The sequence below is a fragment of the Oncorhynchus clarkii genome, unplaced genomic scaffold, assembly GCF_045791955.1.
Source record: "Oncorhynchus clarkii lewisi isolate Uvic-CL-2024 unplaced genomic scaffold, UVic_Ocla_1.0 unplaced_contig_14040_pilon_pilon, whole genome shotgun sequence".
In the NCBI taxonomy this organism is placed as follows: Eukaryota; Metazoa; Chordata; class Actinopteri; order Salmoniformes; family Salmonidae; genus Oncorhynchus; species Oncorhynchus clarkii.
In genome coordinates this window covers 61312-78181 of record NW_027261088.1, presented here as the reverse complement: position 1 = coordinate 78181, position 16870 = coordinate 61312, and the positions used below count along the sequence as shown (strand labels likewise).

Genomic DNA, 16870 nt, shown 5'->3' with positions numbered 1-16870 from the left:
TCACACTGCCTGGGTTCATCTCACCCACGGTGCCTGTGTCACCCTCACCCACGGAACCTCAGGGACTCACTCACTCTGACTGGGTCTTCAATGGTGTCTGGTTCACCACAGGACCTTGGGCCATCACCACAGTGTCTGGTTCACCACAGGACCTTGGGCCATCACCACGGTGTCTGGGTCACCACAGGACCTTGGGCCATCACCATGGTGTCTTATCCACCACAGGACCTTGGGCCATCACCATGGTGTCTTATCCACCACAGGACCTTGGGCCATCACCACGGTGTCTGGTTCACCACAGGACCTTGGGCCATCACCACGGTGTCTGGGTCACCACAGGACCTTGGGCCATCACCACGGTGTCTGGGTCACCACAGGACCTTGGGCCATCACCATGGTGTCTTATCCACCACAGGACCTTGGGCCATCACCATGGTGTCTTATCCACCACAGGACCTTGGGCCATCACCACGGTGTCTGGTTCACCACAGGACCATGGGCCATCACAACGGTGTCTGGTTCACCACAGGACCCTGGGCCATCACTGAGAGAGTCACTGGGAGACTATGGCAGCGTTTCCCAAACGACGGGTTGCACGTTTCAATTTTTACCTTAGCAGTACACAGCTGATTCAAATGATCAAAGATTGATGATCATCACCATCAGCTGTGTAGTGAAAGGGGCAAAAAAACAAAACTTTACACACCTGTATCCCAGGACCGAGTTTGGGAAACACTGGACTATGGGTTTGGGCACTCGTCCATAATAGGCCATTGTCCGTCTGGGGCATTTTCTGTGGCTCCTGTTACCCCCACGGACCAACTGAGCACAACATCCTCAAACAACCTCACAATGTAAACTTCGCCAGCTCGAAATCTCAAGTTGAAGTTTTTGAGGCTCTGAGTGACCTGTGAGTTTGTGTATCTGTCATCAGTTGTGTTTTCAGTTTGGACTGAGGTGTACGTTTCTCTCTCTCTGGTGTGTCTGCAGGCTGGAGGCAGCGAAGGATGACTATCGTATCCGTTGTGAGGAGTTGGAGAAGGAGCTGACAGAGCTGAGAGGACAGAATGAAGAGCTCACCTCCCTGGCTGACGAGGCCCAGACACTGAAGGACGAGATGGATGTACTCAGGTAGGAACTACACCCTAACCCCTACACCCTACACCCTAACCTCCCTACACCCTAACCCTCCTACACCCTAACCCCTACACCCTAACCCCCTGTACCCTAACCCCCTACACCCTAACCCCCCTATACCCTAACCCCCCTACACCCTAACCCCCCTACACCCAACCCCCCTACACCCTAACCTCCCTACACCCTAACCTCTACACTCTAACCCCTACACCCTAACCTCTATACCCTAACCCCTACACCCTACCCCCTACACCCTACCCCCTACACTCTAACCTCTATACCCTAACCCCTACACCCTACCCCCTACACCCTACCCCCTACACCCTAACCTCTACAACCTAACCTCTACACCCTAACCCCTACACCCTAACCACTACACCCTAACCTCTACACCCTAACCCCCCTATACCCTAACCCCCCTACACCCTAACCCCCCTACACCCAACCGCCCTACACCCTAACCTCCCTACACCCTAACCTCTACACTCTAACCCCTACACCCTAACCTCTATACCCTAACCCCTACACCCTACCCCCTACACCCTACCCCCTACACCCTACCCCCTATACCCTAACCCCTACACCCTACCCCCTACACCCTAACCTCTACACCCTAACCCCTACACCCTAACCCCTACACCCTAACCCCTACACCTTAACCCCCCTACACCCTAACCCCTACACCCTAACCCCCCTACACCCTAACCTCTACACCCTAACCTCTACACCCTAACCTCTACACCCTAACCCCCCTACACCCTAACCCCTACACCCTAACCCCCCTACACCCAACCCCCCTACACCCTAACCTCCCTACACCCTAACCTCTACACTCTAACCCCTACACCCTAACCTCTATACCCTAACCCCTACACCCTACCCCCTACACCCTACCCCCTACACTCTAACCTCTATACCCTAACCCCTACACCCTACCCCCTACACCCTACCCCCTACACCCTACCCCCTACACCCTAACCTCTACAACCTAACCTCTACACCCTAACCCCTACACCCTAACCACTACACCCTAACCTCTACACCCTAACCCCCCTACACCCTAACCCCCCTACACCCAACCGCCCTACACCCTAACCTCCCTACACCCTAACCTCTACACTCTAACCCCTACACCCTAACCTCTATACCCTAACCCCTACACCCTACCCCCTACACCCTACCCCCTACACCCTACCCCCTATACCCTAACCCCTACACCCTACCCCCTACACCCTAACCTCTACACCCTAACCCCTACACCCTAACCCCTACACCCTAACCCCTACACCTTAACCCCCCTACACCCTAACCCCTACACCCTAACCCCCCTACACCCTAACCTCTACACCCTAACCTCTACACCCTAACCTCTACACCCTAACCCCCCTACACCCTAACCCCTACACCCTAACCCCCCTACACCCAACCCCCCTACACCCTAACCTCCCTACACCCTAACCTCTACACTCTAACCCCTACACCCTAACCTCTATACCCTAACCCCTACACCCTACCCCCTACACTCTAACCTCTATACCCTAACCCCTACACCCTACCCCCTACACCCTACCCCCTACACCCTACCCCCTACACCCTAACCTCTACAACCTAACCTCTACACCCTAACCCCTACACCCTAACCACTACACCCTAACCTCTACACCCTAACCCCCCTATACCCTAACCCCCCTACACCCTAACCCCCCTACACCCAACCGCCCTACACCCTAACCTCCCTACACCCTAACCTCTACACTCTAACCCCTACACCCTAACCTCTATACCCTAACCCCTACACCCTACCCCCTACACCCTACCCCCTACACCCTACCCCCTATACCCTAACCCCTACACCCTAGGGTGTAGACCCTACCCCCTACACCCTAACCTCTACACCCTAACCCCTACACCCTAACCCCTACACCCTAACCCCTACACCTTAACCCCCCTACACCCTAACCCCTACACCCTAACCCCCCTACACCCTAACCTCTACACCCTAACCTCTACACCCTAACCCCCCCTACACCCTAACCCCTACACCCTAACCCCCCTACGCCATAACCCCTATACCCTAACCCCCCTATACCCTAACCCCCCTACACCCAACCCCCCTACACCCTAACCTCCCTACACCCTAACCTCTACACTCTAACCCCTACACCCTAACCTCTATACCCTAACCCCTACACCCTACCCCCTACACCCTACCCCCTACACCCTAACCTCTATACCCTAACCCCTACACCCTACACCCTACCCCCTACACCCTACCCCCTACACCCTAACCTCTACACCCTAACCTCTACACCCTAACCCCTACACCCTAACCCCTACACCTTAACCCCCCTACACCCTAACCCCTACACCCTAACCCCCCTACACCCTAACCTCTACACTCTAACCTCTACACCCTAACCCCCCTACACCCTAACCCCTACACCCTAACCCCTACACCCTAACCCCCCTACACCCTAACCCCTACACCCTACATTCTAACCTCTAACCCACCTACACCCTAACCCCTACACCCTACCCCTACATTCTAACCTCTAACCCACCTACACCCTAACCCCTACACCCTACCCCTACATTCTAACCTCTAACCCACCTACACCCTAACCCCTACACCCTAACCCCTACCCCCTACATTCTAACCTCTAACCCACCTACACCCTAACCCCTACACCCTAACCCCTACACAATAACCCCTACACCCTACCCCCTACATTCTAACCCCTACACCTTAACCCCTACACCCTAACCCCTACACCCTAACCCCTACACCCTAACCCCTACACCCTAACCTCTAACCCTCCTACACCCTAATCCCTACACCCTAACCTCTACGTTCTAACATCTAACCCCTACACCCTACCCCCTACATTCTAACCTCTAACCCCTACACCCTAACCCCTACACCCTAACCCCTACACCCTAACCCCCCTAACCCCTAACCTCTAACCTCTAACCCCCCTACACCCTAACCCCCCTACACCCTAACCCCTACACCCTAACCCCCCTACACCCTAACCTCTACACCCTAACCCCTACACCCTAACCCCCCTACACCCTAACCCCTAACCTCTAACCCCCCTACACCCTAACCTCTACACCCTACCCTCTACACCCTAACCCTCCTACACCCTAACACCTAACCCCCCTACACCCCAACCTCTAACCCTGACTGGCGAGGCCCAGTCACTGAAGGGACTTGATGAACGTTCTAACACGACTGTTCCTCTGTTTTTCATGGTTGGGGTCAATCCAACCCTCCTACACCCTAACCTCTAACCCCCCTACACCCTAACCTCTACACCCTAACCACCCTACACCCTAACCCCTAACCTCTAACCGCCCTACACCCTAACCTCTACACCCTACCCTCTACACCCTAACCCCCCTACACCCTAACCCCCCTACACCCTAACCTCCCTACACCCTAACCTCTACACTCTAACCCCTACACCCTAACCTCTATACCCTAACCCCTACACCCTACCCCCTACACCCTACCCCCTATACCCTAACCCCTATACCCTAACCCCTACACCCTACCCCCTACACCCTACCCCCTACACCCTACCCCCTACACCCTAACCTCTACACCCTAACCTCTACACCCTAACCCCTACACCCTAACCCCTACACCTTAACCCCCCTACACCCTAACCCCTACACCCTAACCCCCCTACACCCTAACCTCTACACTCTAACCTCTACACCCTAACCCCCCTACACCCTAACCCCTACACCCTAACCCCTACACCCTAACCCCTACACCCTACATTCTAACCTATAACCCACCTACACCCTAACCCCTACACCCTACCCCTACATTCTAACCTCTAACCCACCTACACCCTAACCCCTACACCCTACCCCTACATTCTAACCTCTAACCCACCTACACCCTAACCCCTACACCCTAACCCCTACCCCCTACATTCTAACCTCTAACCCACCTACACCCTAACCCCTACACCCTAACCCCTACACCATAACCCCTACACCCTACCCCCTACATTCTAACCCCTACACCTTAACCCCTACACCCTAACCCCTACACCCTAACCCCTACACCCTAACCCCTACACCCTAACCTCTAACCCTCCTACACCCTAATCCCTACACCCTAACCTCTGCGTTCTAACATCTAACCCCTACACCCTACCCCCTACATTCTAACCTCTAACCCCTACACCCTAACCCCTACACCCTAACCCCCCTACACCCTAACCCCTAACCTCTAACCCCCCTACACCCTAACCTCTACACCCTACCCTCTACACCCTAACCCTCCTACACCCTAACACCTAACCCCCCTACACCCCAACCTCTAACCCTGACTGGCGAGGCCCAGTCACTGAAGGGACTTGATGAACGTTCTAACACGACTGTTCCTCTGTTTTTCATGGTTGGGGTCAATCCAACCCTCCTACACCCTAACCTCTAACCCCCCTACACCCTAACCTCTACACCCTAACCACCCTACACCCTAACCCCTAACCTCTAACCGCCCTACACCCTAACCTCTACACCCTACCCTCTACACCCTAACCCCCCTACACCCTAACCCCCCTACACCCTAACCTCCCTACACCCTAACCTCTACACTCTAACCCCTACACCCTAACCTCTATACCCTAACCCCTACACCCTACCCCCTACACCCTACCCCCTATACCCTAACCCCTATACCCTAACCCCTACACCCTACCCCCTACACCCTACCCCCTACACCCTACCCCCTACACCCTAACCTCTACACCCTAACCTCTACACCCTAACCCCTACACCCTAACCCCTACACCTTAACCCCCCTACACCCTAACCTCTATACCCTAACCCCTACACCCTACCCCCTACACCCTACCCCCTATACCCTAACCCCTATACCCTAACCCCTACACCCTACCCCCTACACCCTACCCCCTACACCCTACCCCCTACACCCTAACCTCTACACCCTAACCTCTACACCCTAACCCCTACACCCTAACCCCTACACCTTAACCCCCCTACACCCTAACCCCTACACCCTAACCCCTACACCCTAACCTCTACACTCTAACCTCTACACCCTAACCCCCCTACACCCTAACCCCTACACCCTAACCCCTACACCCTAACCCCTACACCCTACATTCTAACCTATAACCCACCTACACCCTAACCCCTACACCCTACCCCAACATTCTAACCACTAACCCACCAACACCCTAACCCCAACACCCTACCCCTACAGACGAACCGCTAACCCACCTACACCCTAACCCCTACACCCTAACCCCTACCCCCTACATTCTAACCTCTAACCCACCTACACCCTAACCCCTACACCCTAACCCCTACACCATAACCCCTACACCCTACCCCCTACATTCTAACCCCTACACCTTAACCCCTACACCCTAACCCCTACACCCTAACCCCTACACCCTAACCTCTAACCCTCCTACACCCTAATCCCTACACCCTAACCTCTGCGTTCTAACATCTAACCCCTACACCCTACCCCCTACATTCTAACCTCTAACCCCTACACCCTAACCCCTACACCCTAACCCCTACACCCTAACCCCCCTAACCCCTAACCTCTAACCTCTAACCCCCCTACACCCTAACCCTCCTACACCCTAACCCCTAACCCCCCTACACCCCAACCTCTAACCCTGACTGGCGAGGCCCAGTCACTGAAGGGACTTGATGAACGTTCTAACACGACTGTTCCTCTGTTTTTCATGGTTGGGGTCAATCCAACCCTCCTACACCCTAACCTCTAACCCCCCTACACCCTAACCTCTACACCCTAACCACCCTACACCCTAACCCCTAACCTCTAACCGCCCTACACCCTAACCTCTACACCCTACCCTCTACACCCTAACCCCCCTACACCCTAACCTCCCTACACCCTAACCTCTACACTCTAACCCCTACACCCTAACCTCTATACCCTAACCCCTACACCCTACCCCCTACACCCTACCCCCTACACCCTAACCTCTATACCCTAACCCCTACACCCTACCCCCTACACCCTACCCCCTACACCCTAACCTCTACACCCTAACCTCTACACCCTAACCCCTACACCCTAACCCCTACACCTTAACCCCCCTACACCCTAACCCCTACACCCTAACCCCCCTACACCCTAACCTCTACACTCTAACCTCTACACCCTAACCCCCCTACACCCTAACCCCTACACCCTAACCCCTACACCCTAACCCCTACACCCTACATTCTAACCTATAACCCACCTACACCCTAACCCCTACACCCTACCCCTACATTCTAACCTCTAACCCACCTACACCCTAACCCCTACACCCTACCCCTACATTCTAACCTCTAACCCACCTACACCCTAACCCCTACACCCAAACCCCTACCCCCTACATTCTAACCTCTAACCCACCTACACCCTAACCCCTACACCCTAACCCCTACACCATAACCCCTACACCCTACCCCCTACATTCTAACCCCTACACCTTAACCCCTACACCCTAACCCCTACACCCTAACCCCTACACCCTAACCCCTACACCCTAACCTCTAACCCTCCTACACCCTAATCCCTACACACTAACCTCTGCGTTCTAACATCTAACCCCTACACCCTACCCCCTACATTCTAACCTCTAACCCCTACACCCTAACCCCTACACCCTAACCCCCCTAACCCCTAACCTCTAACCTCTAACCCCCCTACACCCTAACCCTCCTACACCCTAACCCCTAACCCCCCTACACCCCAACCTCTAACCCTGACTGGCGTGGCCCAGTCACTGAAGGGACTTGATGAACGTTCTAACACGACTGTTCCTCTGTTTTTCATGGTTGGGGTCAATCCAACCCTCCTACACCCTAACCTCTAACCCCCCTACACCCTAACCTCTACACCCTAACCACCCTACACCCTAACCCCTAACCTCTAACCGCCCTACACCCTAACCTCTACACCCTACCCTCTACACCCTAACCCCCCTACACCCTAACCCCTAACCCCCCTACACCCCAACCTCTAACCCTGACTGACAAGGCCCAGTCACTGAAGGGACTTGATGAACGTTCTAACACGACTGTTCCTCTGTTTTTCATGGTTGGGGTCAATCCAACCCTCCTACACCCTAACCCTGACCCTAACCCTAACCCTAACCCTGACCTCTAACCCCTACACCCTAACCCCCCTACGCCATAACCCCTACACCCTAACCCCCCTACACCCTAACCTCTACACCATAACCCCTACACCCTAACCCCTACACCTTAACCCCTACACCCTACCCCCTACACCCTAACCTCTACACCATAACCCCTACACCCTAACCCCCCTACACACTAACCCCTACACCCTAACCCCACTACACCCTAACCCCTACACCCTACCCCCTACATTCTAACCTCTAACCCCTACACCCTACCCTCTACACCCTAACCCCTACACCCTAACCCCTACACCCTATCCCCCCTATACCCTAACCTCCCTACACCCTACACCCTAACCCCCCTACACCCTAATCCCTACACCCTAACCCCTACACCCTAACCTCTACACCCTAACCTCTACACCCTAACCTCTACACCCTAACCTCTATATCCTAACCCCTCTAAACCCTAACCCCTACACCCTAACCCCTACACCCTAACCCCTACACCCTAACCCCTACACCCTAACCCCTACCCCCTACATTCTAACCTCTAACCCACCTACACCCTAACCCCTACACCCTACCCCTACATTCTAACCTCTAACCCACCTACACCCTAACCCCTACACCCTACCCCTACATTCTAACCTCTAACCCACCTACACCCTAACCCCTACACCCTAACCCCTACCCCCTACATTCTAACCTCTAACCCACCTACACCCTAACCCCTACACCCTAACCCCTACACCATAACCCCTACACCCTAACCCCTACACCTTAACCCCTACACCTTAACCCCTACACCCTAACCCCTACACCCTAACCCCTACACCCTAACCCCTACACCCTAACCCCTACACCCTAACCTCTAACCCCCCTACACCCTAACCCCCCTACACCCTAACCCCTACACCCTAACCCCCCTACACCCTAACCTCTACACCCTAACCCCTACACCCTAACCCCCCTACACCCTAACCCCTAACCTCTAACCCCCCTAACCCCCCGACTTGATGAACGTTCTAACACGACTGTTCCTCTGTTTTTCATGGTTGGGGTCAATCCAACCCTCCTACACCCTAACCTCTAACCCCCCTACACCCTAACCCTGACCTCTAACCCCTAACCACCCTACACCCTAACCCCTAACCTCTACACCCTAACCACCCTACACCCTAACCCCTAACCTCTAACCGCCCTACACCCTAACCTCTACACCCTACCCTCTACACCCTAACCCCCCTACACCCTAACCTCCCTACACCCTAACCTCTACACTCTAACCCCTACACCCTAACCTCTATACCCTAACCCCTACACCCTACACCCTAACCTCTATACCCTAACCCCTACACCCTACCCCCTACACCCTACCCCCTACACCCTACCCCCTACACCCTACCCCCTACACCCTAACCTCTACACCCTAACCCCTACACCCTAACCCCTACACCCTAACCCCCCTACACCCTAACCTCTACACTCTAACCTCTACACCCTAACCCCCCTACACCCTAACCCCTACACCCTAACCCCTACACCCTAACCCCCCTATACCCTAACCCCTACACCCTACATTCTAACCTCTAACCCACCTACACCCTAACCCCTACACCCTACCCCTACATTCTAACCTCTAACCCACCTACACCCTAACCCCTACACCCTACCCCTACATTCTAACCTCTAACCCACCTACACCCTAACCCCTACACCCTAACCCCTACACCCTATCCCCCCTATACCCTAACCTCCCTACACCCTAACCTCCCTACACCCTACACCCTAACCCCCCTACACCCTAATCCCTACACCCTAACCCCTACACCCTAACCTCTACACCCTAACCTCTACACCATAACCCCTACACCCTAACCTCTACACCCTAACCTCTATATCCTAACCCCTCTAAACCCTAACCCCTACACCCTAACCCCTACACCCTAACCCCTACACCCTAACCCCTACACCCTAACCCCTACCCCCTACATTCTAACCTCTAACCCACCTACACCCTAACCCCTACACCCTACCCCTACATTCTAACCTCTAACCCACCTACACCCTAACCCCTACACCCTACCCCTACAATCTAACCTCTAACCCACCTACACCCTAACCCCTACACCCTAACCCCTACCCCCTACATTCTAACCTCTAACCCACCTACACCCTAACCCCTACACCCTAACCCCTACACCATAACCCCTACACCCTAACCCCTACACCTTAACCCCTACACCTTAACCCCTACACCCTAACCCCTACACCCTAACCCCTACACCCTAACCCCTACACCCTAACCTCTAACCCCCCTACACCCTAACCCCCCTACACCCTAACCCCTACACCCTAACCCCCCTACACCCTAACCTCTACACCCTAACCCCTACACCCTAACCCCCCTACACCCTAACCCCTAACCTCTAACCCCCCTAACCCCCCGACTTGATGAACGTTCTAACACGACTGTTCCTCTGTTTTTCATGGTTGGGGTCAATCCAACCCTCCTACACCCTAACCTCTAACCCCCCTACACCCTAACCCTGACCTCTAACCCCTAACCACCCTACACCCTAACCCCTAACCTCTACACCCTAACCACCCTACACCCTAACCCCTAACCTCTAACCGCCCTACACCCTAACCTCTACACCCTACCCTCTACACCCTAACCCCCCTACACCCTAACCTCCCTACACCCTAACCTCTACACTCTAACCCCTACACCCTAACCTCTATACCCTAACCCCTACACCCTAACCTCTATACCCTAACCCCTACACCCTACCCCCTACACCCTACCCCCTACACCCTACCCCCTACACCCTACCCCCTACACCCTAACCTCTACACCCTAACCTCTACACCCTAACCCCTACACCCTAACCCCTACACCCTAACCCCCCTACACCCTAACCTCTACACTCTAACCTCTACACCCTAACCCCCCTACACCCTAACCCCTACACCCTAACCCCTACACCCTAACCCCCCTACACCCTAACCCCTACACCCTACATTCTAACCTCTAACCCACCTACACCCTAACCCCTACACCCTACCCCTACATTCTAACCTCTAACCCACCTACACCCTAACCCCTACACCCTACCCCTACATTCTAACCTCTAACCCACCTACACCCTAACCCCTACCCCCTACATTCTAACCTCTAACCCACCTACACCCTAACCCCTACACCCTAACCCCTACACCATAACCCCTACACCCTACCCCCTACATTCTAACCCCTACACATTAACCCCTACACCCTAACCCCTACACCCTAACCCCTACACCCTAACCTCTAACCCTCCTACACCCTAATCCCTACACCCTAACCTCTACGTTCTAACATCTAACCCCTACACCCTACCCCCTACATTCTAACCTCTAACCCCTACACCCTAACCCCTACACCCTAACCCCTACACCCTAACCCCCCTAACCCCTAACCTCTAACCTCTAACCCCCCTACACCCTAACCCTCCTACACCCTAACCCCTAACCCCCCTACACCCCAACCTCTAACCCTACACCCTAACCCCTAACCTCTAACCGCCCTACACCCTAACCTCTACACCCTACCCTCTACACCCTAACCCCCCTACACCCTAACCCCTAACCCCCCTACACCCCAACCTCTAACCCTGACTGACAAGGCCCAGTCACTGAAGGGACTTGATGAACGTTCTAACACGACTGTTCCTCTGTTTTTCATGGTTGGGGTCAATCCAACCCTCCTACACCCTAACCCTGACCCTAACCCTAACCCTAACCCTGACCTCTAACCCCTACACCCTAACCCCCCTACGCCATAACCCCTACACCCTAACCCCCCTACACCCTAACCTCTACACCATAACCCCTACACCCTAACCCCTACACCTTAACCCCTACACCCTACCCCCTACACCCTAACCTCTACACCATAACCCCTACACCCTAACCCCCCTACACACTAACCCCTACACCCTAACCCCACTACACCCTAACCCCTACACCCTAACCCCTACACCCTAACCCCTACACCCTAACCCCTACACCCTAACCTCTAACCCTCCTACACCCTAATCCCTACACCCTAACCCCTACACCCTACCCCCTACATTCTAACATCTAACCCCTACACCCTACCCCCTACATTCTAACCTCTAACCCCTACACCCTAACCCCTACACCCTAACCCCCCTAACCTCTAACCTCTAACCCCCCTACACCCTAACCCCCCTACACCCTAACCCCTACACCCTAACCTCTAACCCCCCTACACCCTAACCTCTACACCCTAACCCCTACACCCTAACCCCCCTACACCCTAACCCCTAACCTCTAACCCCCCTACACCCTAACCTCTACACCCTACCCTCTACACCCTAACCCCCCTACACCCTAACCCCTAACCCCCGTACACCCCAACCTCTAACCCTGACTGACGAGGCCCAGTCACTGAAGGGACTTGATGAACGTTCTAACACGACTGTTCCTCTGTTTTTCATGGTTGGGGTCAATCCAACCCTCCTACACCCTAACCCTGACCCTAACCCTAACCCTAACCCTGACCTCTAACCCCTACACCCTACCCTCTACACCCTAACCCCTACACCCTACCCTCTACACCCTAACCCTGACCTCTAACCCCTCTACACCACAACTGTTCCTCTGTTTTTCATGCTTGGGGTCAATCCAATTGGAATTTCAGTTTTAATTTGGAATTGACCCCAAGCAAGGTAACGCTCAAGAATGAGTTGACCCAGCTAGCAAGCATGTTGTGGTTCACCAGTGGCCTGCCATCGACATAGTTGTCAGCCCACTGGCGACACTACAACGTCTGGTATAGACACTAACCCTTAGCTTGTGTTTGTGTCACACAGACACTCGTCAGACAAGGTGTCCAAGCTGGAGGTCATGGTGGAGTCGTATAAGAAGAAGCTGGAGGACCTGGGAGATCTGAGGAGACAGGTCAAGCTGTTGGAGGAGAAGAACACTCTGTACATGCAGAACACTGTCAGTCTGGAGGAAGAAGTACGCAAGGCCAACACCACGAGAGGACAGCTGGAGTCCTACAAGAGACAGGTATGGATAGAGACTGAACACCACTACACACACAGAGAGACCGGTATGGATAGAGACCGAACCCCACTACAAACACACAGAGAGAGACTGGTATGGATAGAGACTGAACACCACTACACACACAGAGAGACAGGTATGGATAGAGACCGAACCCCACTACAAACACACAGAGAGAGACTGGTATGGATAGAGACTGAACACCACTACACACACAGAGAGACAGGTATGGATAGAGACCGAACCCCACTACAAACACACAGAGAGAGACTGGTATGGATAGAGACCGAACACCACTACACACACAGAGAGACAGGTATGGATAGAGACTGAACACCACTACACACCACTACAAACACACAGAGAGACAGGTATGGATAGAGACTGAACACCACTACACACAACTACAAACACACAGAGAGACAGGTATGGATAGAGACTGAACACCACTACAAACACACAGAGAGACAGGTATGGATAGAGACCGAACACCACTACACACACATAGAGAGACAGGTATGGATAGAGACTGAACACCACTACACACACATAGAGAGACAGGTATGGATAGAGACTGAACACCACTACACACCACTACAAACACACAGAGAGACAGGTATGGATAGAGACTGAACACCACTACACACCACTACAAACACACAGAGAGACAGGTATGGATAGAGACCAAACACCACTACACACACATAGAGAGACAGGTATGGATAGAGACTGAACACCACTACACACCACTACAAACACACAGAGAGACAGGTATGGATAGAGACCGAACACCACTACACACACATAGAGAGACAGGTATGGATAGAGACCGAACACCACTACACACACATAGAGAGACAGGTATGGATAGAGACTGAACACCACTACAAACACACAGAGAGACAGGTATGGATAGAGACTGAACACCACTACACACCACTACAAACACACAGAGAGACAGGTATGGATAGAGACCGAACACCACTACACACACATAGAGAGACAGGTATGGATAGAGACCGAACACCACTACACACACATAGAGAGACAGGTATGGATAGAGACTGAACACCACTACAAACACACAGAGAGACAGGTATGGATAGAGACCGAACACCACTACAAACACACAGAGAGACAGGTATGGATAGAGACCGAACACCACTACACACCACTACAAACACACAGAGAGACAGGTATGGATAGAGACCGAACACCACTACACACCACTACAAACACACAGAGAGACTGGTATCGATAGAGACTGAACACCACTACAAACACACATAGAGACCGGTATGGATAGAGACCGAACACCACTACACACACACAGAGAGACAGGTTAACATACTGTCCTTGTTGTCCCCAGGTGGTAGAGCTGCAGAACAAGCTGTCTGAGGAGTCTAAAAAGACAGACAAGATGGAGTTTGAATACAAGAGACTCAAGGAGAAGGTGGACTCTCTCCAGAAAGAAAAGGATGTAGGTGTTACAATGGTTCATTTCACTTTACAGTACTGTACAGAACTACAGGTAGACTTTCACTTTACAGTACTGGACAGAATTACAGGTAGACTTTAACTTTACAGTACTGTACAGAACTACAGGTTGACTTTCACTTTACAGTACTGTACAGAACTACAGGTTGACTTTCACTTTACAGTACTGTACAGAACTACAGGTAGACTTTCACTTTACAGTACTGGACAGAATTACAGGTAGACTTTAACTTTACAGTACTGTACAGAACTACAGGTTGACTTTCACTTTACAGTACTGTACAGAACTACAGGTTGACTTTCACTTTACAGTACTGTACTTCAGTACTACTATAGTTACAGAACTACAGATAAACAGTGACTTCACAGTACTGTACAGAACTACAGGTTAACATTGACTTTACAGTACTGTACAGAACTACAGGTCAACTTTAACTTTACAGTACTGTACTTCAGTACTACTATAGTTACAGAACTACAGATAAACAGTGACTTCACAGTACTGTATAGAACTACAGGTTAACATTGACTTTACAGTACTGTACAGAACTACAGGTCAACTTTGACTTTACAGTACTGTACAGACTACAGGTCAACATTGACTTTATAGTACTGTACAGACTACAGGTCAACATTGACTTTACAGTACTCTCTCTCTCTATCTATCTATCTATCTATCCATCCCCCCCCTCCAGCGAATGAGGTCAGAGAGAGACTCCCTAAAGGAGACCATTGAGGAGCTGCGTTTTGTTGAGGCTCAGGAAGGACAACTGTCTACAGGTAACAGTCAGACACTCCTGCTCTCCCATCGTTGATCTGTTTATCCCTCATGTGTCTCCCATGTTGTCGGACCTGGACAGTGTGTTACTAAAGGATGGTAACAGGTTAGGGCTGTTTCTACTCGTAGGGCTGTTTCTACTATTAAGGCTGTTTCTACTCGTAGGGTTGTTTCTACTCGTAGGGTTGTTTCTACTCGTAGGGCTGTTTCTACTCGTAGGGTTGTTTCTACTCGTAGGGCTGTTTCTACTCGTAGGGCTGTTGCTACTATTAGGGCTGTTTCTACTATTAGGGCCGTTTCTACTATTAGGGCTGTTTCTACTATTAGGGCTGTTTCTTCTATTAGGGCTGTTTCTACTCGTAGGGTTGTTTCTACTCGTAGGGCTGTTTCTACTATTAAGGCTGTTTTTACTATTAAGGCTGTTTCTACTATTAGGGCTGTTTCTACTATTAAGGCTGTTTCTACTCGTAGGGCTGTTTCTACTCGTAGGGCTGTTTCTACTCGTAGGGCTGTTTCTACTCGTAGGGCTGTTTCTACTCGTAGGGCTGTTTCTACTATTAGGGCTGTTTCTACTATTAGGGCTGTTTCTACTATTAGGGCTGTTGCTAGTATTAGGGCTGTTTCTACTATTAGGGCTGTTTCTACTGTTAGGGCTGTTTCTACTATTAGGGCTGTTTCTACTATTAGGGCTGTTTCTACTATTAGGGCTGTTTCTACTATTAGGGCTGTTTCTACTCGTAGGGCTGTTTCTACTCGTAGGGCTGTTTCTACTATTAGGGCTGTTTCTACTATTAGGGCTGTTTCTACTCGTAGGGCTGTTTCTACTATTAGGGCTGTTTCTACTCGTAGGGCTGTTTCTACTCGTAGGGCTGTTTCTAGTATTAGGGCTGTTTCTAGTATTAGGGCTGTTTCTAGGGCTGTTTCTAGTATTAGGGCTGTTTCTACTATTAGGGCTGTTTCTACTATTAGGGCTGTTGCTACTATTAGGGCTGTTTCTACTATTAGGGCTGTTTCTACTATTAGGGCTGTTTCTACTATTAGGGTTGTTTCTACTATTAGGGCTGTTTCTAGTATTAGGGCTGTTGCTACTATTAGGGCTGTTTCTACTATTAGGGCTGTTTCTAGTATTAGGGCTACTTGTAGGGCTGTTTCTACTATTAGGGCTGTTTCTACTATTAGGGCTGTTTCTACTCGTAGGGCTGTTTCTACTATTAGG

The 16870-nt window shown here is 52.2% G+C and overlaps 1 protein-coding gene across 3 annotated transcripts in view; it reads left to right on the top strand.

Annotated features, from left to right (window-relative positions):
• LOC139404711 (protein Hook homolog 3-like) overlaps nucleotides 1–16870 on the top strand; it is an 83717-nt gene that overhangs the window by 19982 nt on the left and 46865 nt on the right. For all 3 annotated transcript variants that reach the window (XR_011633847.1, XM_071147343.1, XM_071147342.1), the window contains 4 exons: nucleotides 991–1131; nucleotides 13181–13382; nucleotides 14749–14859; nucleotides 15572–15656. Coding sequence is in view for 2 of the 3 variants with exons in the window: in XM_071147343.1 (XP_071003444.1) it covers nucleotides 991–1131; nucleotides 13181–13382; nucleotides 14749–14859; nucleotides 15572–15656 (539 nt within the window). In the remaining variant the exon portion in view is untranslated. The remainder of the gene's footprint in view (nucleotides 1–990; nucleotides 1132–13180; nucleotides 13383–14748; nucleotides 14860–15571; nucleotides 15657–16870) is intronic.